General features: G+C 39.1%; 1 protein-coding gene across 1 annotated transcript; it reads left to right on the plus strand.

Moving 5' to 3' along the window:
- The first annotated feature begins 7,734 nt into the window (after positions 1-7,734).
- Positions 7,735-18,990, plus strand: LOC103997528 (histidinol dehydrogenase, chloroplastic). Its single transcript, XM_065125169.1, has 16 exons — positions 7,735-7,884; positions 12,585-12,722; positions 12,976-13,097; positions 13,176-13,228; positions 13,343-13,415; positions 13,994-14,095; positions 14,185-14,286; positions 14,400-14,471; positions 14,537-14,599; positions 14,683-14,724; positions 15,320-15,379; positions 16,596-16,715; positions 17,238-17,408; positions 17,836-17,926; positions 18,131-18,419; positions 18,535-18,990. Exons 2-15 carry the CDS (start codon positions 12,599-12,601, stop codon positions 18,403-18,405), a joined length of 1,470 nt encoding a protein of 489 aa, XP_064981241.1. The 5' UTR covers positions 7,735-7,884; positions 12,585-12,598; the 3' UTR covers positions 18,406-18,419; positions 18,535-18,990.
- The last annotated feature ends 3,565 nt before the right edge of the window (positions 18,991-22,555 follow it).

Raw genomic sequence — 22,555 nt, forward strand, 5'->3', positions numbered from 1 at the left:
TCCATCTGATAATTTGAGAGTACCACTAGTAGAGATGGGGGTTGTAACTGCATTTGCATCCTGCATGTTTGTCTTTAATAACAAATCTTGAATGTACTTGCGTTGTGATAAAAGGAGACCAGAAGATGTGAAGGTAGCTTCGACGCCCAGAAAGTAGCTCAAGGGTCCGAGATCCTTAAGCGAGAATCGAGCTGCCAGCTGTTTGATGAACGCTTGGATGCTGGTGGGATTATTGCCTGTGACAATAATATCATCCACATATACCAGAATATATATTGTGTTTCCATGATGATGTCGTAGAAACAACGAAGTGTCAGATTTGGAGTTAAGAAAGCCGACAGAAGTAAAAAATGAGCTAAGTTGAGTGTACCAAGCTCTCGGAGCCTGACAAAGTCCATAAATGGCTTTCCGAAGTTTGCAAACATGCTGTGGATACTGAGGATGAGTAAAACCGGGGGGTTGTTGCATAAAAACATCTTCGGATAGAGATCCCTATAGAAAGGCATTATTAACATCCAATTGTCGTAAATGCCAGCCTTTAGTGGTAGCCAGACTCAAGATAAGACGGATTGTAGTGGGTTTGACAACAGGACTAAACGTCTCAGTGAAATCAACTCCAGGTCGTTGATGGAACCCTTTGGCGACCAGGCGTGCCTTATATCGGGCAACAGAGCCATCTGGGTTCCGCTTAATTCTAAAGACCCACTTACACCCGATGATGTTTTGTGAAGGATGGAAAGGAATTAGATCCCATGTTGAATTATGGAGGAGGGCATTATATTCCTCACTCATGGCAGTGCGCCAATGCGGAGATTTTTGGGCTTGAGTGAAGGTGGTGGGTTCAATGTTGGGGGATGAGGAATTCATGACAGCTTGTAGGTTAAGTACTTGACGAGGTTTAAAAATACCATGCTTAGAGCGAGTGGTCATAGGATGATTGGAGATGACAGGATTGAGAGGTAATGTTGGGTGAGGATCAGTGGCACAAGCCGGGTCAAGTGGAGACACGTCAGGGGCACTTGGGCGAGAAGGAGGTAAAGAGGATGGTTGTGTTTCGGAACATATTGCCCTATCAATTGGGGAAGAGTGAAGTGGAGTAGGAACAGAGGAAACGGGCAAGTGTTGAACTGGAGTGATATAGTGCGGATCAGGAGGGGAGGAAGTAGACGAAGACATGGGAGGCTCGTCCGATTGGTCCGAAGGTATACTCCAGTGAGATAGGGAAGTGGTCCGTATGGCAGGATATTGAAGGGTTTGGAAAGGAAAGTTAGACTCAATAAAGATAACGTGACGTGAGATGAAGATTTTGTGAGTGTGGAGATTATAGCAGCGGAAAGCATTATGTTCAAGTGAGTAACCAATAAAGACGCAAGGAGAAGATCGGGATGTTAACTTATGAGAGGCATAGGGACGTAACCAAGGATAATATAAACAACCGAACACGCGGAGTTTACGAAGGTTAGGGGGTTTGTGAAACAGTGTGTCAAAGGGGGACTGGTGTTGTAGAACTGGTGTAGGCATCCGATTAATTAGGTAGACAACAGTTTGAAAGGCTGCTGTCCAGAAAGTTGAAGGCATGGAAGCCTGATGTAGAAGTGTGAGTCCAGTTTCTACTATATGCCGATGTTTGCGTTCGGCAGAACCAACTAGTTGAGGAGTATGTGGGGGAGACTTGAGGTGTTGAATGCCACAAGCTGAGAGATGAGATGCCAGGGCTTGATATTCACCGCCACCATCAGAGTAGACTGTTTTAATGGTAGACTGAAAATAATTTTCGACCAACTTCTGGAAAGTAGAAAAAACGCGAGAAACGTCAGATTTATGGGAAAGAGGATATATCCATGTGTACTTGGAGAAGTGATCTACAAAAATAACATAAAATCGGAACTTATCAAAAGATAAGATTGGAGCAGGACCCCAAACATCAGTATATATAATTTCAAAAGGTTTAGAGGAGGAAATTGAAGATGAACCAAAAGGCTGCCGATGACTCTTATTACTAAGACAAGCATCACAATGCAGCATAGAATTAGGAGACTTAGAAAGAGGAAGAGAGTGACGAGATAATAATTTCTACTGAATAAAGGATGAGGGATGACCAAGCCGACGATGCCACACATCAACTGGAGCCGCAACAGAAGAATGAACAGTGGGCTGGGTCATTTGAGAGGCTGACGGCCATTCATAAATGTTGTCTTTATTCGGGCCTTGGACCAATGATGCCCCCGTGCTCAAGTCCTTAACAAGAAATGAATCAGGAAAGAATTCAATGGAAGTATTGTTATGTTTGCAAAATTGAGAAACAGAAATGAGGTTGCGTTTAATATGAGGGGCGCATAAAACATCATCGAGAGTAAATGTATTGGAGTCAGAATTAAGCGTTGTGGAACCAGTATGAGTTATAGGAAGTCCTTTACCATCACCGATGATGATATCTTCATCGCCGCCATAGGGATTGTGAAGAGACAAATTCTGAAGATCAGCGGTGATGTGATGAGAGGCACCAGAGTCGACAATCCAGTTGGACTGGCTAGATGTCGGAGTAGTTAGGAGATTTGCTTGTGGCCAGTGTGACGGAGCAGGGAGGCGGGGACGAGACCAGCAAACTTTAGCGGAGTGGCCGACTTTGTCACACAGTTGGCAAACGACCCGTCTCTGATGGCTTGGTAGGGCAGGACGCCAAGACGGATGATGGATGGAGTCACCACTTTGCGAGAAGGGATGACTAGGAGGATAGGAGGGATGTTGCATGGAACTCACAGAATCAAGAGGCGCAGTAGCCAAACCTTGGGTGATGTTCGGTGAGTACCGAGTGCTTTTCCGTTTAGACTTGTGACTGACTTGAGCTGTGACAGTTGATCCAGGCAGTTTGTCTGCACGCTTTAAGTACATCTCGTAGTCAGTCAGCTTATCATAGAGATCTTCAAAAGAGATTGGCGAGTCGCGTGCCCGAATTGCAGCAGCCAATTCTTTGTAGTCGGTGTCGAGACCATTGAGGGTATGAATGACAACCTCTTCGTCACATAGGGAATGACCTATCAAGGCCAAGTCATCGATGATAACCTTGATAAGTTGTAAGTAATCAGAGATAGTACTTCCCTCTTGTTTTGTCACCATAAGCTTGGAGAGAAGACTGAGCTTGCGAGTACGCGAATGATTTGCCAGAGTGGTTTGCAGTTTAGACCATGCATCGGCAGCTGTCACACATGAAGATATCAAGGGAGCAACAGATCCAGCAACTGAAGCTTGAATGGCTTGGAGAATGAGACGATCTTGACGTAGCCACAGTTTGTGAGCTGGATTGGGTACTGGACTAGGATCGCCGGGGATGTTGAGCATGGCCGAAGGACAACTGAAAGAACCATCAACGTAACCTAGCAAATCATATCCAAATAAAAGATTAGAGAATTGAGCTCGCCAGGACGGATAGTTGCCACCATTTGATAACTTAAAGGGGATCAGCGTGGCAGCATTGATGGAGATAAGCCCTGTAGAAGAACAAGAAGTAGGAGTCCCTACAGGAACTGAAACATCAGAGGAAGTGAACGAAGACATTTTTCTTCCCTCACTTTTTTTTTTTTTTTTTTTTTTGTAGAAAGGCTTTTTTTTTTTTTTTGTTAGAAAGGCAGCGAACCTTGTGTGATACTCAGGTCACACAAGGTGGAGAATGAGGGAGGGGGCTGCTGCTATAGATTGCTTGCTTGCTGTAGCAGATTGGGCAATCTACAACAGTGCCAAAAGCTACCGGCAGCTGCTGTGGATTGCTGCTTGCTGCTGCAGTTGTAGGGACTGCAGTTCGCCGGGAGATGGCCGCGAAAACTGCAGCGGTACTCAAGACTGCGGTTCGCTGCTATGGATTGCTGCTTGCTGCAGCAGATTGTAGAGGCTGCAGTTCGCCGGAAGATGGCCGCGAAAACTGCAGCGGTACTCAAGACTGCGGTTCGTCGGAAATGGCCGCGAAAATCTGCAGCAGTACTCAAGGAAACTGCAGTGAGAGAAATCTGTAGCAATTAGGTGTATAGAGGAAAGCGGCAACGAAGTGGCTGCGGTAGAGGAAGGAAGATGCAGCGGTTGCGGCTGCTGCTGGCCGGGAAGTGGCTGCGACAGCGAAGGAGGAAGACGCGGCAGCCGTCGTTAAGCAAGGAAGACTGAGCGAGAAAGACATCGCCGTTCGCCGTTCGTCGCTATTGAGGAGGAAGACACCGCCATTGAGGAGGCGCCGTTGTGTAGAGGGAAGCGGCAGCGAAAGCTGCTGTGGTAGAGGAAGATGCAGCAGTTGCGACTGCTACTAGTCGGGAAGCGAGGAAGACACCGCTGTTCGCCGTTCACTGCTATTGAGGAGGCAGTGAGAAAATGTTTTCCTCCTTGCGTGACGACGACGGAGAGTGTCTGCTGTAAGCAGCAAATAGGAGAGGGAGCAAGGTCGGCGAAGAATCCGTGTCTTGGTGCTTCTTCAGTGACTCCGCTTGAGGCAGCGTGCTACTGTGGCCGCTTGGCTAACACATGGCGACGCTGCTGTTGCCAAGAGGAGATGGCTCTGATACCATGTTAAAATAAAGAGATAAATAAATTGTAGAAGAAGATGATGATTGTTATTGACATATCCTCCGTCTTTATATACAGGTTAGAAGGAAGAAGTTTCCTCAACGGGTTAGAGGATTTCCCTCAACAGAGTAAAGAGATTTCCTCGAAATCTCATCTACTTATCACGTTGTTGTCATGCACGAAGTCGAGAAGGTAGTGTTGCCAATCCCACTCGGCCAAGAACGCCATGGAAACAGCGAAAGATAAGTCTGATGCATCTCGTCAGGCGAGCAACTCATGCCACACACAACTCAACATACGTCGAGAAAGGAGACGACAAGCCATCCGCCATTAGATGTCACGTCCCGTTGCGTAATGTACGGTGGTCGGTTACTTTCCTTTCGATTATTATTTTCGTCTCTATTGAGACATCCAAATTGATTAGTATAAATTATTTTTCAGACTAAAAGATGATTTAGGAATAGCCACACATTGCAAAAAATTGAAATGCACAGATGACAGATATAATTTAAATTTAAATAAGGGTTCAACTTCAATTTTTCACAAGAAAACATAGTAGATGTGTTGAACATGGTACACAAGTCAAAGTTCAAAAGTTCTTCAATGGATTAGATAGAATCTGGTCTTCAATATTATCCATTAGCTGTGAAGAAAAGTGATCGGTAACTGGACATAAGAGTCACTCTCATCAAACCCAAGTTGTGACTTTAAATAAGAACTCTATTGGGATCACAGTTTCCATTTAAAGAGAGACAAAGGCCTAGTCAATTGCTATGGATTTTTCATGGTGATGAACATTGACATCTACAGGTGCATTGAACTAATCATATTCACTCAGTTTATACTTTACTGACTTGATCCAGTCATTTATCTAATGCTGCAACAACAATCAAACAACCAGTTTCGAGTTTGAATGGAGGGTTGGAGCAGGTGGCCTGCCAAGTCTAGCAAGCAGATCTTTCAGAATTGCTACATCAAGAACTCTTTCACTTGAATGCAGCTGTGAAAATGGAGCAGAAAGCAATAATGACCGTAACATAGAAGATCTCCTTCCATGTTTCTGGCTATTTGCTTGTGTATAGAAAATTTGCTACTATCATCTGCATGTGTTCAAATCTTGGACTTCTGGGCTCTGGAGAATGCATGAACAGAGGAAACAGTCCATGCTAACTTTCACTATGCAGATTACCTGTGAAATTGGTTATATTCATTTGCCTGGCTGTGCCACTAAAATGCTTCAGCATGCTGAGAAGTTTTGGGAGAATCAATGCAGTGCAGCATTGTGTTTGTTAAGGCTTTTGTCAGATCACAGGCAAGCAGAGAGCAGTGCTGGTTTTTATGATAAAAAAGAGTATTAATTTAGAAACCAAAAACCTCCAAACTTTGATCATTGAGATTAAGCATCAACAAAGAATGCTCAAAGAAACATTTAGAATGCATCGGAATTGACCTAAAGAACATCATGCTCTGTTTGCATAATTGCTTGACAACCAGTTGGGGTATCAGAAACCTGCATTCGGTGGCAAAAAGACTATGCACAGAATTGCTGCTGTTGTGTTCACAATAGTGGTGGAGGCTTTCATCTTTATTTGACAGCAATACAGAATGTCGATTGCACAATAGAAGACAAGATGAACCAAAGAAGGATGGACTCTAGTCATTCTTCTTTGATCTGAGATTTCCTTTGGATAGTTTACTCAGCACACTCACATCCAGCTTGCTATAGTGATTCTGGAACTGCCCGAGGAGGTTATACAGAAAGTCATCAATTTGATCTTCATATTTCTCATACAGTATTGGCAGCGTCTGAGAGCAAACAAATCCTGCACCAATTAGACAATATATAGCATTAAGGATATAACAAGCTTTCTTCATTTAGTTAAATTGTTTCTGTTTAATCTGCTTCGGCAATTCTTGTGAACAATTTTGCTCATAGAATTACTCACTGTAGAACATCAATGGTTGTATATTTTCACTGTATTCCAACTTGTTTAGATAAATGATTTACTTATCATAGAAGACTGGTATAATATCGGAACACAGGGATTATATCGACATCATTGAATGATATACTAGAAAATTAGAAATCAATGTTATTGTCTCGGTATTGAACGATATGATTCAGTATGGACATTTCGTCAAACCGGTAAACACCGATTGATACATACGGCTCAATCAGTATTTTAAGTCAATGATTTATTTTATATATTAAAAAATTGAAAATGAGTATCCTCACATATTATATGCAGTAGAAAACCAAAATTCATATGTTTCTTATTTTCCTTGTTACTGAATAAGCATTTCCCTACATCATCATACATGAAATAACCAGACAAAACAAATGAGACAAAATTAATGTCTTGAAGCAGTTAAAGAAAGGAATAGTTTCTCACCGACATAAACGACAGTGAGGAGATTGCACCACGTCCCTATAATAGCAGCAGCCCACAAGCTTGCTACAACCTGACATGAAGGACTTGAGTTTCACTTTATTTTAAAGTATTACTTGAAAGCAAACATAGAAAAAATCTTACAATATTCTGATCTTGGCTGAGAGCTACGGTTGGCATACTTGACTACAAAATTGTAATGAGAACAGAAATAGTATCACAAACACATTTCATGGCATAAAATTAATGAGGCGCTATGAGTTATGACCCATTCTTCATCATCTAGCTTGCCATCTACTCCTGTGTCGTCGACGGAACTGCACTTGTAATTATGTTATATGGCCAGTCTCAGTGTCCAATGCCACCATGCAATTTATTTGTATTTCTGGGTGCAAGCTTGTGGTAATATATAATTTATTATATATGTCCTTTAAAAGGACCATCATGTATGGCTAGAAAAGGAGCACGTTCTCAACAGAACCACCAAATCGACGACCATAGCAACTCAAAAAATTCACACGAAGGCCATGGTGTTATGTTATTCTAGCAATTCAAACATACATGAAATGCAAGTGGCAGACATAATATGATATGACATACATACCAAAAATTTCCTCAGGAGGAAGAAAATACATCAACATCTTGAATGAATCCTAAGAATTGATTGATTTGGGCACCAAGAGAAACAGCAACATTAGCAAATAGGTCATCGGGTATAACAAGTCGAGGCACGTAGATGGATCGGGCCCAATTCGAGCCATGACCCAATTGTTATCCTCGATTAGGGTTTCTGAAGCCGTGAGCTCCATAAATACCCGACGAAAGCCTCGCTCCTATTGTTCCGGAAAGCGCAGCGGCTCGAAGCGCGAGAGAGAGGGTTCGGAGATCGGAGAAGGTTCGAGAGCGTCACCTCGACAATGAGAGCGTCACCTCGACAATGAGAGCGAAGGTGCGAATTTTCGTTCTGCACTTCAACCTTTCCTTTCTGCGTCAGTTCTTCCGCCTGATTCCTTTTTTCGCGTACAGTTTCCTGCTACCAACCCGCCGAATAACTGTAACAAAAGAGCGGTAGCCTTTTGGTGAAATCAAATTTTTGGATACTAGTTTTGTCACTAAATTTTACCTTTGTACTTCAATGCCGATCTTAACTGTCACAATAGCTCGAGTACAGAAATAATTAGATGCTCACAATGTACCAATACCATACTGCAAACACGTAACTCGTCACACCAGTCTTTAGATGTATCAAAAAGTGCTAGTTAAAGTGAACAGGATTGCAATTCTCGATTGATCACGAGGAGAACAATTCATCACTTCTATTTTGTAGGTTAAAATGCAAATCAACACTAAATGTAACAATAGTATGTTAAAAGCAAACACATTCTGCAGTGATACTAAATGCCAACACTGATCAAACTGTGTAACAGGGCATACATAGGCTACTGTAATTCATAATTTAAGCTGAATCTTCATAAACATGCTTCAGTTACCTTCCGCACAAGCCATGATTCTGAATACATTGCAGCTAATTCATTTTATGGTGGCATGATCATCCACTGCTGATCTCCACAAGCATATCTCCAGCATGTATAATTCAGATAGAAGATCAGTAAAAACCAGAATCATTACACTAACCAGATCATGCTGGTGTGTCCAATCAATTTATGGCTGGTAGATACGGAAAAACATATACAATCAAGGAGACCAATGTGTTTTTTAGAACATCTACATTAAACAGCCTGACATAGACATACTTAAAAGATCAGAGTTGGTGATCAAAGTTGTACCACCTGAAAACCCAATACTCCAAATATACTTTAAAGATTTCTAAAGGTTAAAATCCCCCACGTTTATATGCCAAGTATTTTTAAGTGTACTTGTCCTGCTCTAATACCACTGTCACAGACTTGGCTGGTTTTGCCTACGTCGTGCGACACCCTTGCGTGTTCGTCCGCCAATGGTCAACCTCCCCAAAACCTCCTATGGTCACTTAAGGGCCTATAAAAGAGAAGATGAGTTAGAGAAAATATTTTATTCAATATCCACAAGCAACAATTTCAACAAACACATGATAGCAAATACAAATTACGAATATAGGCTTCGCAAGTTCTGAACGGTCGCGCAACAAAAAGTCCAAGATGGTCCACTACAGACCAAACAAAATAAGGCTATCAAGCCTACTATAAGCCCTCTATATGCTGTGCAAAACATGAACAAAAATCGAAAGACACGGACATATATGTGTATTACATCAAACACCTCATTTACAACTTTGTCCATGACAGTCCAGTACTCATCCTCACACTCCTTCCTTTTTATTTTTTACTTTTTTGTTCTTCTCCTTCTCCTCACACCCTCACCCATCACACGTATGCCTGATCAGCTTTAAATTCTGTGGACTTTTGTTAGCCTGGAAACCAGCTTAACCCAACCTAAACTGCATGAATTGCCATCCTCACCAACTTATCATCAAGGAACTAATTGAAACGCTCTCCTAGTCCGATCATTACGTTTGGTGAACATTTCTTGATGTAATTTTGCTCATTTCCTCTTCGGAAATGATCAAATACTCAACAACAGCCTTCTTGTTTCCCTAGTTGACGAAATTTAAACCAAGGTATGCAGTACCGAATGGTACCGCCCGGTATGGGCGGTACGTACCGGTCCGATGACATACCGGTACATGGATTGTCTCGTACCGCTACAGTGCTACAGTACTATATTGTATTAGTGCTACAGTAATGAAAAAAATAAAATTGTTCGGTACACCAGGATGTACCGCTCGGTACACCGGTACCATACCGTACCAAGCTCGGATCGAAACATCGGTATGGTACGGTACGACAAACCTTGATTTAAACCTCTTCTTCTTGACTTTTCTTATCAAGATTGCATATTTAGACGATTAAGAGTTGTTTCAGTTTTATAATTGCATTAGGGAGTTGCTCTTGATCATCCTCGCAATATTATATCGTCACTTGTGTTTACCGATCAGATACTCTCTCTTAAAGATCATGTCACAAAATGCTCTCTTATTTGAAAGAATTTATGTGGTGCCCTTTTATCACAAACATAGGAAATTTGTTTAACTCTCTACAATATTGATGCACTCCACAGGATTTGTATCAAGTGGATGTAAAAAAGTTGTAGTTTTCCTGCATTGGATTTGGATGTTTCAAGAGTATATAGTATGGAGTTAAACTTGTGCATCCACCCTAAGTACACTAATTATTTATATTCAAGTCTGACTGTCCACTTTCTAAAGAGTTCTAGTATGTCAATAATGGCAATTGCTCTATGATATACTGCTTTGGGTAAGAGAATGGCTATCATGACCGACATGTCCTCAAAGTTATGTCAGGGAAACCACTATCATAGATTTGTTTTTATATCATCAGAGTAGCTGGACCAACTCGAGTTAATTATTCTAGAAAGTCAATCCGATGAGGCTTAAATGGATTTGATGCTGTATTTAATGGGTTCAACTATAAAGAATGAGTTTGTGTTCACAATGCACTTAACCTGTGAGCTATCCTCTTCCCTCCATTGTCCCATATGCTTATCTACCCAAAATCCTAGCCCATATTCACATCTTCATGACCTCGAAGCATCATTGCTACCTTGGTTGTCAGATATGCCATCTTTTGCCACCTGCATGCTGTTTAGCACATGTTGGCGATTTCTGGTGAATGGCTGTTTCTGATCCGTCCATGGCAATTTCTCATCACAGCTAGGCTAAAGGCAAAAGGATGAGTCTCATAGAACTATCATAAACACTGCAAGTTTGTTGGCTGCTTTGTGGGCTCGATGGATACAATTTTTCATCGGTCATTTACGAACTACCAATCGCTCACTAAAAAGCATTTATCCCTTTTGATCTTTTTTTGTTTGCCACATTATCCCTCTCAAACTAGTCTACCAACTATTGTCACTTGCTATATTTGTGGAAAACTGTTAGTTTGTAGCTTGCAAATGATTAATGATAGAGCTAGTGACTTAAAAAGTGCTAGGTGCTAAAAGGCGTCAGGGTCTAAAAATGCTTGAGGCGCTAGGCGCTCTCCTAAACCCAAGCAAAGCTAGGGGCTCTAAAACATTAAAATATAAAAAATATATAATATTATTGACAAATATGATTATATAAATATAAATATGACATTAAATTGAAAGGATCCTTTAGATAATTATATTTCTAAGCAGGATCCTTTCTTGAATTTTTGATGAATCTTTTGAATTGCTTTGTACACTTGTCATTAATCCTAAAACCCTAATAACATTTCTAAATAAATAGAGATTAGTAGTGCTAAAATCTAAATAAGGACTATTATATGATAACAGTGCTTAACAATCTATTGTTAACAATATTTAATAAACTGTTAACAGTAGTTAAAGGAGAGAAAAGATACCGACGATGAAAAGTGGGAAAGGAGAGGATGGAGGTGATGGAGGAACTTTTGAATGACGGTGATGGCAGTGACGAAGGAAGCTATGGACGATGGCAGTGGATGTTGCAGACGGTGACGTCGTGGGCAGAGGAAGCTTCAGATGTGTTCGCGGTGGCAGAGGAAGCTACGGTCCTCTCCCTCGACGATGGAAGGAGCTGCACATGAAAGTAGCGGCTGCGGAGGGAATTGCACATGAAAGCTAGGCCTTCGGATTTGTCCTTCGGCGATAACGGAAGCATCGGTCCTGTGCAGCTTAGTTTATGGCTCAAGGTTATGTGGGGGAGTGGGACAGGGGGGCAACGGATGGGGGTTTGCGTGCATAAGTTTAGTAACATTATGTAGCTTAGTTTAATCGAACCAAGTAATTTACTGTTCAACTGAACCAGACATAATATTCTAATTCGGTAACTTTGTTTCAACCAGGCGCTTGCTTGAGGTGTTTGGTGCCTGGGTTCAAGCCAGTGCCTAGGCGGCACTTCATTGAAGCGTGCTGCATGATCGAGGCTTGAGGCGCTCGGGCCTCACCTCACCCGAGCGCTCGGGCGCCTATTTAAACCCTTGGATAGAGCTGCAACAACATTTCTAATGACAATGAATTAGGACCTTCAATTGATGGTGAATTTCTAAGACCAAAGGCTCGAGTGACGTAAACTTTCTTTCTGCTCACTAGGGTAAGATGATCTTCTTGAGAACCTAAATTGGCAGGAGCTCTGTGCACTGAACCACACTATTAGAAGATGAACCTTAGTATCATGATAAGGTTGTTTCTTTGCAATTTAGATTTATATTGATCCTCCACAGTCCCTGTATTAGCCGGAGCCTTACGTATTGGGTTGCACATTTCATTTTTTTTATGCACTTAAGCTTCATCTGACATAGTTATGGATCCTTCGTGATTACCTATGATGGACAGTGATCATAAGGGACTACCTTTAATTTGCTGATTCCATATTATCAGGTTCTAGATATGAAGGTGGGCTTAATATGCAGATATATTTAGTTAGTGTTCCCTTTTAGATTATTTGCAGATGGGCTCATCTTCTTGGTAGAGTAATTGCAATATGAGATTAATTTGAATATGACAGTTATGCTGTGTGCTTTTCTTTTATACTCTAGTTAAAGTAATTTTTTTTACCTGTTCTGTAAAACTAGGGCTATGGTTTTTGTAATTTGTTTTTCTATATTGTCATTTTACCATCATTTGCAGGATAAAGGTGTCTAATGGACAGTACAATTTTATCTTTTCCAAGGACTAACAGATTTGTTGGCACTCGTACCATTGACCATTCCCTGGGACTTTGTGCTCTTAATTTATCAAGATATAACATATGCTATTTGCCTAAAGGTACTTGTACCTCCTGTTTTTATGAATTCTCATTTTCTATCAGTAGGAAAGTTTTTTGCTCGTGGTTACTGACATATTTCTTTGATTTGTTAAAACCTTTAAGAATAACTTGGATTTTTTAATATTTAAATAATTTCTGCATTTTAGTGAAATGAGGCTGTGAAGCAAGAATTTAAGTAAAATGATCACATTATGTACTTGTCTTTTATAAGTTATGCAGTGCCTCTGACATTGACAATTGGTGATCATACAGGATTGAAAGGTCGAATTGTTAGGAGTGCAATGAAATCTTATAAGCTTTCTGAGCTTACTCATACTGAGGTTGATTCTCTCAAGGCTCGCCCTCGTATTGATTTCTCATCCATTTTTAGTGTGGTAAGTTTGATAATGAAATTGTTGGACCTTTAAGTGGTAAATCTACTATGACAATTATATTGCACTTTTTATGGGTAGGTAAACCCAATCGTGGATGATGTACAGTGCAGAGGAGATGCTGCAGTAATAGAGTCAGTGATTCCTACATATGCTTCTAAATATTGTATAGAATTTTTCATTTGAACAACTAATGAAGTTATCAGTTGTTCAGAAGTCCAAAATCTCTTTTTCTTTTCTTGACCCAGTTATACGGCAAAATTTGACAAAGTTGTACTTGACAAAGTAGTTGAGCTTGTTTCTGATCTTCCGGTTCCAGAGGTAGGCTGGTTTTAACAGTAATCCAATGAGAATTATAACATGCTGTGAATTCTTCTTTTTGAGCTGACTGTAGAATGATAAATTTTGTCTTCAAATTTAGTTGCTGTATTGCTATTTTTGAACAAGTATGCATTTGACATTTTTGGTTGTGTCTATCACTTATCAACTTTAGGGCAGGTGATCATTGCTACCAGGCTTTTTCTTTCAGGTTATTTCCAAATTGTTAAAAGTCTTTTCAATTCAAATATGTTTCATAACTGTTATGTTGCATTTTCTCAGTTACCTTTTATGATACATTTGGTCTAGATGTTATCAGTTCAAGGGCTTTAGCATAATCATTGTGGTTAGTTATCTGTTATTGTGCCATTAAGTTTCTTAAGAGATTTCAGGATCTTTTTTATTAGAGACCATGCCAATATCAGACTTTGTAAAACGTTGTGGGAAATTGCTCTCATTAGCAATGTGGTTGTATTAGTCATATCTTTAGTTAAAGAAAACTTGTATTTTTGTTGTCATCTATTTGTACTTGCTTCAACCAATACATGTTAATGTTTGTGTATTGTTGTGTGATTGTTAAGCTTGATCCAGCTGTAAGGAAAGCATTTGATGTGGCATATGCCAATATTTATGCATTTCATGATGCTCAAAGGGTTCCTGAGAAGGATATTGAGAATATGACAGTAAGCAAATGACTTGTAGTATTCTTTATTTTGTCACCAAGTTTTTCTTGCTCTCATTAACTGGTTTTGGATGTAATGATTATGCATAGGGAGTTCGGTGCAAAAGGATAGCAAGGTGCATCGGCGCTGTAGGGCTTTATGTTCCAGGGGGTACTGCAGTTTTACCCTCAACTGCTCTCATGCTTTCAGTGGTATGCTAATCTATTCCTAGGGATGGCTGTGGCGGTTCAGTCATGGTATTGTTGAGTTTTGATGCATGATGGTGAACAGATATGGTTGACTTTTGATTTCTTCCGTGCACCAGCCCACACATATTGCCGGGTGCAAAACTATTGTTCTTGCAACTCCGCCAAGTCGTGATGGTAGCATTTGCAAGGTAGCCTTCTACAAGAACCTTGGCCCCACATTGAGATGAAGTTGAATTCGTTATTTTTGCTGCAGGAAGTACTTTATTGTGCCAAGAAAGCCAGTGTAACTCACATTCTAAAAGCTGGGGGAGCTCAGGTTCAAGGATTTTGAGCACCCTTTTTTGTTCTGCAAATGGCTTTTCTTGTGCTTTGACTAATTTCTATCTGTTATATCTTCAGGCAGTCTCAGCAATGGCTTGGGGAACTCCATCTTGCCCAAAGGTACAAAATTCCAGTATGTAGTGGGGGTTACTTTATGAATTATTTTCTTTTATATGTTTGAGGAAAATATACTAAAAGCAGCTGGTTGTCTTGTAAAATTAGTGACTGTAAATTCTAGGATTACTGGGCTTATGTTATTGCAGCTTATCTTCTATTATTCTGTAATCTTCCATGTGAGTACTTTTTTGCATCAAAGAGCAAACACTTCTTGTTGCATTCTTTGTATTTGTTAGGTGCACAATGCATAAATATTTCTTAATGAGCTCATTTTCCAGTATCTCTTTCGGTCATTGTGAGCTTCTTTTCATTTTGAATAAAAACTTTGTTGTGGGGCCTTCCATTATCTAACCATCATCTGCAATTACTCCAAATCCAAATGTCTGGTTTTGAATGAAACCAAAGACAGCCGTCAGTACTTATTCTACCATGCATAAATGATATCAAATGTGCTTAAATGTACGTCATCTTCTTTTGATGGTTTATAATCTCCCTGTTGATGGTGCCATAACTATCCATCGCTTCAACTCAATTTCAGTGTTGGTTACAATTGACTGGCCATATACTTAATATCTGAACCTTTAATGGTTTCTTGCAGGTCGAAAAAATTTTTGGCCCAGGAAATCAATATGTTACTGCTGCAAAAATGATTCTCCAGGTATGGTTCTGATTCCTTAGCTTCCCTTATGCTTTAATTCTTTACTCTCTGTCCTTGGTTCCACATTTTTCCTCTTTTAATTTTACAATCTTTAGGTTGTATTTGCTTGCACTATGAAGACTCTGTCCAGAGATACACCACGGAGATCAGGGCCCAATTAGAATAAGTAGAGAACTAGTCTTGGTCAAATGGGAAGAAAAGCCTGCTATATGTTTAATTGTATCAGCAGAAAAAGTACCTTTTAGTAACAAGCCGAGATAGAACAAGATTTAACTATGGAAAGAGAACAGAATATAGATGAGAAAGATGCGTAGGAACTAGGAACAACCATCATCTTAAGCATCATATGTACATGTCAAATGGAAAGAAAAGCCTGCTATATGGTTGATCTCATCAGCAGAAAAAATAAATTTTAGGTAACAAGTCAAGATAGAACATATATATATATATATATATGTGTGTGTGTGTGTGTGTGTGTATACATATATATACACACACACACTTATACATAGTTGTAGAAGTTAAGAAATAAAATCACCACTAGAAATCTTCATTGTTTTCTTCAGCTAGATCCTTTTTTTCAATATTTTGAATCCTTAAGGACTCTTTCTAACTGAGGGCTGACATTTTGTGGACAAAGAACCACTAGAACCATATTGTAACTTTTTGTCAACTGTAACAGAATTCTTATTACTACCCAACTTTTTCTCATTTTAGAAGCCCTATTGTAACACTAATGCTTGTCATCTACTTTTTATAGATTTGACATCATTTTGACTCCTGGATACAATCAAAATATCATCTATTAGTTGTATTTAACATGGATTTTAAATAAAACTATTTTTTTCTTAATCTAAATTGCTAAAACTAGCCCTGACTAAGAACCTGGCAGCATCATACTATCACTGTTAATGAAAGGATTTGATTATGGAACACGTAAGAATTGTTGTGTAATAGTCTTCTACTCCTGATTCTATCTTCAATCTATTTAGATCAACTTTTTTAAAATGTTGTAGCTTCTATTTTGATTTCCCAAGATATCGTGTTGTTTCTTCTCTTAAAATGGTTCTTGAGATTTGTGGTTGGACATATCCTCCTAATCATAAGAGCAGAGATTTGGTGCTACAATATTTCAATTTCCGGTCGATCCGCAGAGCCTTCCAATTTGTTGGTCTGAGATTAACCTGCTTTTTGGTGTACTTCTCTTTTCCTGCAGAACAGTGAAGCAATGGTTTCCATTGACATGCCTGCTGGCCCTTCAGAGGTTCTGGTCATTGCTGACAAGCATGCCAATCCTGTTCATGTAGCTGCAGATCTCCTCTCAGGTCTTTATTCTGTTTGCACTTGTATTGTTCAATTGATTAGCATGTGTTTGATGGAGAATATTCTTTTTATTTCTTGTGTTGTTACTTTCTTATGCGAGCTATTTAGGTAGTGGGCATCTATTATCTGGAATAAGGCTCCAGAAAATCCCAAGTCAAAGATGTTGACGTATGTAGTCAATTCTAAGACCAGCAAACCAAAAATATATTAAATTTATATGAATTCACTTTTCAAATTGATGCTCTGTAGGTCTTTAGTTGCAAGGTTTTAAGCATCAGTCAGATTAGCATATGCTGTCTAGTATTTTCCAACCTGACCAACTGCCGGTATCAAAACGCTTAGCTTGATACTAGTACATATGTTATTCATTTATCTATTATTTTATTTAATGATTCTGGGTTGTATAGGTCCGTAAATAGCCTGGTTTACTGGTACTGTATGGTCCAATATGTTTCCAAAATAGGTATCAAACTGGCATTTAAAATTTTCTTGGTTTGATGTTCTTATTTCTTTTTGTACTCTACTAAATTTACAGGCAGAACATGGTCCAGATAGTCAGGTGGTTCTTGTCGTTGCCGGAGATGGAGTGGATATTGATGCTATCCAGGCTGAAGTTAGCAACCAATGTGCTAGCCTTCCCAGAGGAGAATATGCTTCAAAAGCACTGAGTCATAGCTATGTTGTGTTTGCCAGAGACATGGTTGAGGTTGGTTCTGAATACCTGCTTGTGCATGCCACATGGTTTCAACCAGACTAGAGGTTCTAAATCCATTACTAATGCAACTGACATATATATACTAAATTAAGTTAACTAGTCTACTTCAAAGTGCCTATGGGCTTATTTCTAGGTGCAGTTGAAGTTTCAAGGACATTGCTGAAGTTTTTGGTATTATATTGAAGCTATTAGTATTGACCTTATCATCTGAAGTGATTGGAAATATGGGCCTGAGCATATTTAGCTTAATACCAAAGTCCTGGCAATCCGCTGGATCTGTATACAATATTGTGCTCTATGCTCTGGGCTGTGGTTTATTTACAGCAGAAGCATCAGTTTACACTGGATTGCTAAATTGTGTAGTTCTAGCTCCCTTTTGTTTGCTTGTGAAAGAACCAAAAAACATTGTATTTTGCAGGCAATTTCCTTCTCGAACTTGTATGCTCCTGAGCATTTGATCATCAACGTCAAGGATGCGGAAAGGTGGGAGGGTCTCATTGAGAATGCTGGTAATTTGCTATGGTTATAACCATTGTTTCAACATGTTAGAGAAAGAAGTTCTGTTTTACTCTCTTTGGAGCGTATCGTTATTATCACACAGTCTCCAATCAATTGAAACTCATCTGTTGGAAAGCATCATTTACAGTTAAAATTTGTTGAGGACAATAAATTCTTTGCTAAAATTGTCTAGTAACTTCTGTGGATCACTGCAGGCTCAGTCTTTTTAGGACAATGGACGCCGGAGAGCGTTGGTGATTATGCTAGCGGCACCAACCATGTCCTTCCCACATACGGATATGCAAGAATGTACAGTGGGGTGTCACTAAACTCATTTCTCAAATACATAACTGTACAGTCCTTAACCGAGGAAGGTCTCAAAAACATTGGACCGCATGTAGCAAAGATGGCAGAAGTCGAAGGGCTGGAGGCTCACAAGAGAGCTGTTACCCTTCGGCTGCAGGAAATCGAAGCTGGCCTACCTGCTTAGCTGACATAATGCAGGTCCAAAATGCTCTGGGAACTTATAATATCATAGGCTTCTCCATTTGAGTTTTTTGAGTTGGTACGTTGAATCACAACTTATCTCGGTCAATGTTTGGGTTTCTGAACTGAGCAGGTTGTTTCTTGAAGACCTTTGCCATTTTGCATCATTCATAATCTGCTAAAAGGCCAAGCTGTTGGGGGTGGTCTTTCTTCAGTGCCCACAAGCAGCTCAAAGTGGGGAGTGCATAAAACAGTCAGCTCATTTTTACGTGCAATAACTACATCCTCAGATACAATTCATCATCCGGTTTATGCTTGCAGAACCTAATTAAGTTGTGTTCTCACTGTTGTGCAACATTTTGAAATTCACAATCAACGAACAAATGGAAAAGACAAGCCAATAATCAGAATGGATAGGGTATTGCTGTTCGTATTGTGGCAGCAGACATGCTGTAGAACTTGTCGCCACCGGTATTTGCTACGTAAGCCATCCTTTCACGTTACTGTTCTAATATGCAAGAAACTTTTTTCTGTTTGATATGCAACATTGTTGATTGTTTTAGTCTAAAGTAATATTTGAACTTGTGCAGACCTCGAGTTTCTCATGAATTCATTTGTTGTCCTGTATATCTTATATGTGTGATTTGTCACATGCTTAAGATTCGAGTCTATGGTTTGTTTATGGAGAAACATCATCGACCAAGAACTCATGTAGGAAAACCGCAATTCTTGCTCTATTGGATTTAATTGTGACAGACATAATTAGTCAAATTTGGTTAGAGGGTTGTGCCCACAGCTAGTAGTTTTTAATTTGAGATGTTGGATAGCCAGATCCTCCACTCCTGAAGGCTGCCATGAATCTTTCAACAAGATCAAGAAAATTATTGGATGGGAAGAAGAAAAAAAAAGATAAGAAAAAGTGGGACACAGCCAAATAAGACAGCTGTTCATGGATTGGGAGCAGACATCGAGATCTCTTGGAGATTTGATGATGACTAACAAGAAAACACAAAAAGTCTTGAATGAAAAAGGGTATAAGATTGAAGGTCAAACAACCCAATATAAAAGAGTTACCACAGTAGCCTACTGTCCTCCATCTTAGCTCGTGGCTCTGTGTAAGGTCATGGTAACACCACAAAGCTTTGTTTTATGAGACCATGTTGAGCTCTCAGAGCAAGTCATTCTAATGTATTGTGTTGCCACGGATTGGAAGATGTATGATCAAGTTAAAATACAAAAGTGGAGAAGCCTACAAAAGAGCTGAGGCATATATATATATCACAAGATGTGCTAACTTTCAGGAAAGTAGAGCAGTGGTAGGTGAAAGAAGTTTAATGTACCAGCACAAATGCATGGTGTACCTGAAATAATAACAGGTTACTTGTAAACCTTACACAAACATTCATAGAACAGAGGGATGCAGAAAACATCGATAAGTATCCTCGCTGGAGGTTTATGAGGTACTTTTGGAAAACTTCAAATGCTAAACATCATGCAGGAAAGGGCTACTCTTAATTTTTGGTTTTGTCTATTTCTATCAAACCCAACTAGGGATATGTAAAAGGAAATATGGCCAACTCAATTTTTATATGGTCATTCATTATATATGGGGCATGTGTCATCTCTACAGCAATTCAGTATTCAAACAACCAGAGGCATGGGTGCTTCTGGATCTGTCCATACTAGATTCATGAGAGTATGCAATAAACATTGTCAAATTACTAGATCTGTTTATGCTTGTTAGTAGAGTGTCTAAATGGGAAGTTCCTCTCGATCAAAACAGAAAAATCTAGATCCTAGTCCTACACAATTAACATGCTCAAAGTGATAGATAACTTTATAGGTTCTGACCTTCATGCAACCCCCATAAAAATTTATAAGAAAACTTTGTCAAAGCAAGAGACAAGACATGTGAGATGGATTGCAAAGGGCGAAGGGCTAATCATGAATGATCTCACAGTCGTATAGTTGTGGAATAGCAAGAAAGAGGAAACTGGAGTAGTAACTCCTGCTGCTATAAACAATCAAGCATGGTGTACTCGAGCTTGCAGTAACTTCACCTTTGCTTCTCGATCATATTGAATTGCTTGGCTGGACAGTGAAGTGACGCAATAACCGTACTGCTGCATGATCCTTGTCGTCTGATGCGACATGATATAATCCACGCTGAACGTACTTTCTGCGAGAACTGTCGGTAGGAATTGACTAATCTTAGACTGATGTCATATAATGCAACTTTCAATTCCCATGGCATTTGCATATATTCCTTCTCATAATATTTTCATCACAAAATACAGTTCTTATTGGTGACAAATAGAAATAGGATAGACATGTGATGGAACTTCCACTAGCAAAGTAAATGATGAAATTTTGGCAACAGATTAGAACAAGTTAGAGAGATAGGTCCAGGGGAAAAAGAAGCACTTTTATATTGCACTTGGAGCAGAAGACATAGGAAGAACAAAAACTAGAGTTGGTGGTCCAGGATAAAGTGGTGTAGATATGATATCCTGAACACCCAACAATGACGTTAGGGGCAGAAAAGCCAGTTTCTGCACACACTAATGCTACAGATGATGATAACCATGATAATAACCCACCCACACTGATGCTTGCTCATGCAACAATTGTCATCAATTAGAAGAGATGTCACTTTTACTTCTTAATCAACTTAGAGTTGGGCATTCTCTACTTACTTTATGCAGAACAACAGAGCACTCTTCTTTGTATGCAAGCTAACATAGATCACTTTCAAAGAACATTTCTTCGGTATAAATAAATCACCAGAGGATGTCATGTTCATTGCATGCTTATGGTTGAAATTGAGTCAATAAAGTTCTCAATGGCATTAATTTGAAGTATTTTTGATGAGGATAAGGTTAGACCATGCTGCACATGCATGCAACTTTCTATACTCTCTTTTGAATTAGCTAACATTTGCATGTTTATATATATATATATATATAAGAGAAAGTTGGGTTGCTGCAATTGTCATTCAACTATGTTCAAGTATATTTCAAGCCAACCCACTAAAGTTGATATCAGCCAGAGCTACCTACTTGATCTGATCAAGCTTGAAGCTTTTGGTACAGTTCACATCATAGAGAATAATAAAAGAGTAATCAAGTCACCAGCGCAAGCTGGTAATTAAGCTGATAACATTTATAAATGATGCTGTAACATAGCCAGGAAAATGCCAACTAAAGAATGCTGTCATGCTCATGCCAACAATTATCATATTTGTGAAAGAAAAAAATTATCATATTTTTCCTAGAAATCCCATGCATTCACCTTAATATTTTCATCCCAACCACAATGTTTTTTTTTATGCATGTCATTTTAAACCACCTAACTCTTTGACCATATCTAGCCTAACAAATATCTTCCAAAATTTTACTTTTATTCTCAGGAGCACATGATGATCACATAAAAGCCTGGTGTCTCCCTCTATTTTAACTATCTACCTTTCATTTTATGAACAATATCTTCGTCAATGTCTCCTTATAAAAATAATATACCTAACATAGATAAAAAAAAATTATTTTATAGGAATTTATTTTTCATTCATCTTAATTATACTCAATTCATTTTTATCATACTATTACCTAAATTATATTTTATTTACTTTGGCCAACAAAAAATATCTATGTATGAAATGTGTAGAATTTTTCAAAAATTTGAAAATCTAACTAATTAGTAAATGAATCCAAGTCAAAGATTTACTTCCTTGGAGCTGTGTAGAAATACTAGGCCTGAAAACTGTACTTTATTTATTGAAAAGAAAAACACAAAAATCCATGTATTTATTTACCTCATATATCAAAAACTTCACAATCCATACAAAAAATATTATTAGATACATTAATAAGAAAAAATATGATTAAAATTATCTCTTTTAAGAATACAAGATGCAACAAAATTTAGAATAATATCGGCATCTATTAAGGTACACCTGGGATCAACTGGAAAGTAATTTTTTTCATCACTATGTTGCACAAAGTAATCGAATTGTTCTTGTACCTTTTGTCGTTTCTGTGGACTATATACTTGAATCTTTCATGTCAAGAAAGAAAAGATGGCATCTCAACGAGATTGCACGAGTTGTTGAAAGTGGAGATAAAGTATAAGTGTAATAAAGCATTCTTAATTACTAG

The sequence above is a fragment of the Musa acuminata genome, chromosome BXJ2-9 (assembly GCF_036884655.1).
Source record: "Musa acuminata AAA Group cultivar baxijiao chromosome BXJ2-9, Cavendish_Baxijiao_AAA, whole genome shotgun sequence".
NCBI lineage: Eukaryota > Viridiplantae > Streptophyta > Magnoliopsida > Zingiberales > Musaceae > Musa > Musa acuminata.

Bases quoted from the DNA above. Each gene is read 5' to 3' on its own strand.
- LOC103997528 (XM_065125169.1), top strand. From the start codon at position 12,599: ATGGACAGTACAATTTTATCTTTTCCAAGGACTAACAGATTTGTTGGC. The intron at 13,229-13,342 runs GTCAGTGATTCC...TTCTTGACCCAG, and splicing joins GGAGATGCTGCAGTAATAGA to TTATACGGCAAAATTTGACA. The intron at 14,600-14,682 runs GTTCAAGGATTT...TTATATCTTCAG, and splicing joins TAAAAGCTGGGGGAGCTCAG to GCAGTCTCAGCAATGGCTTG.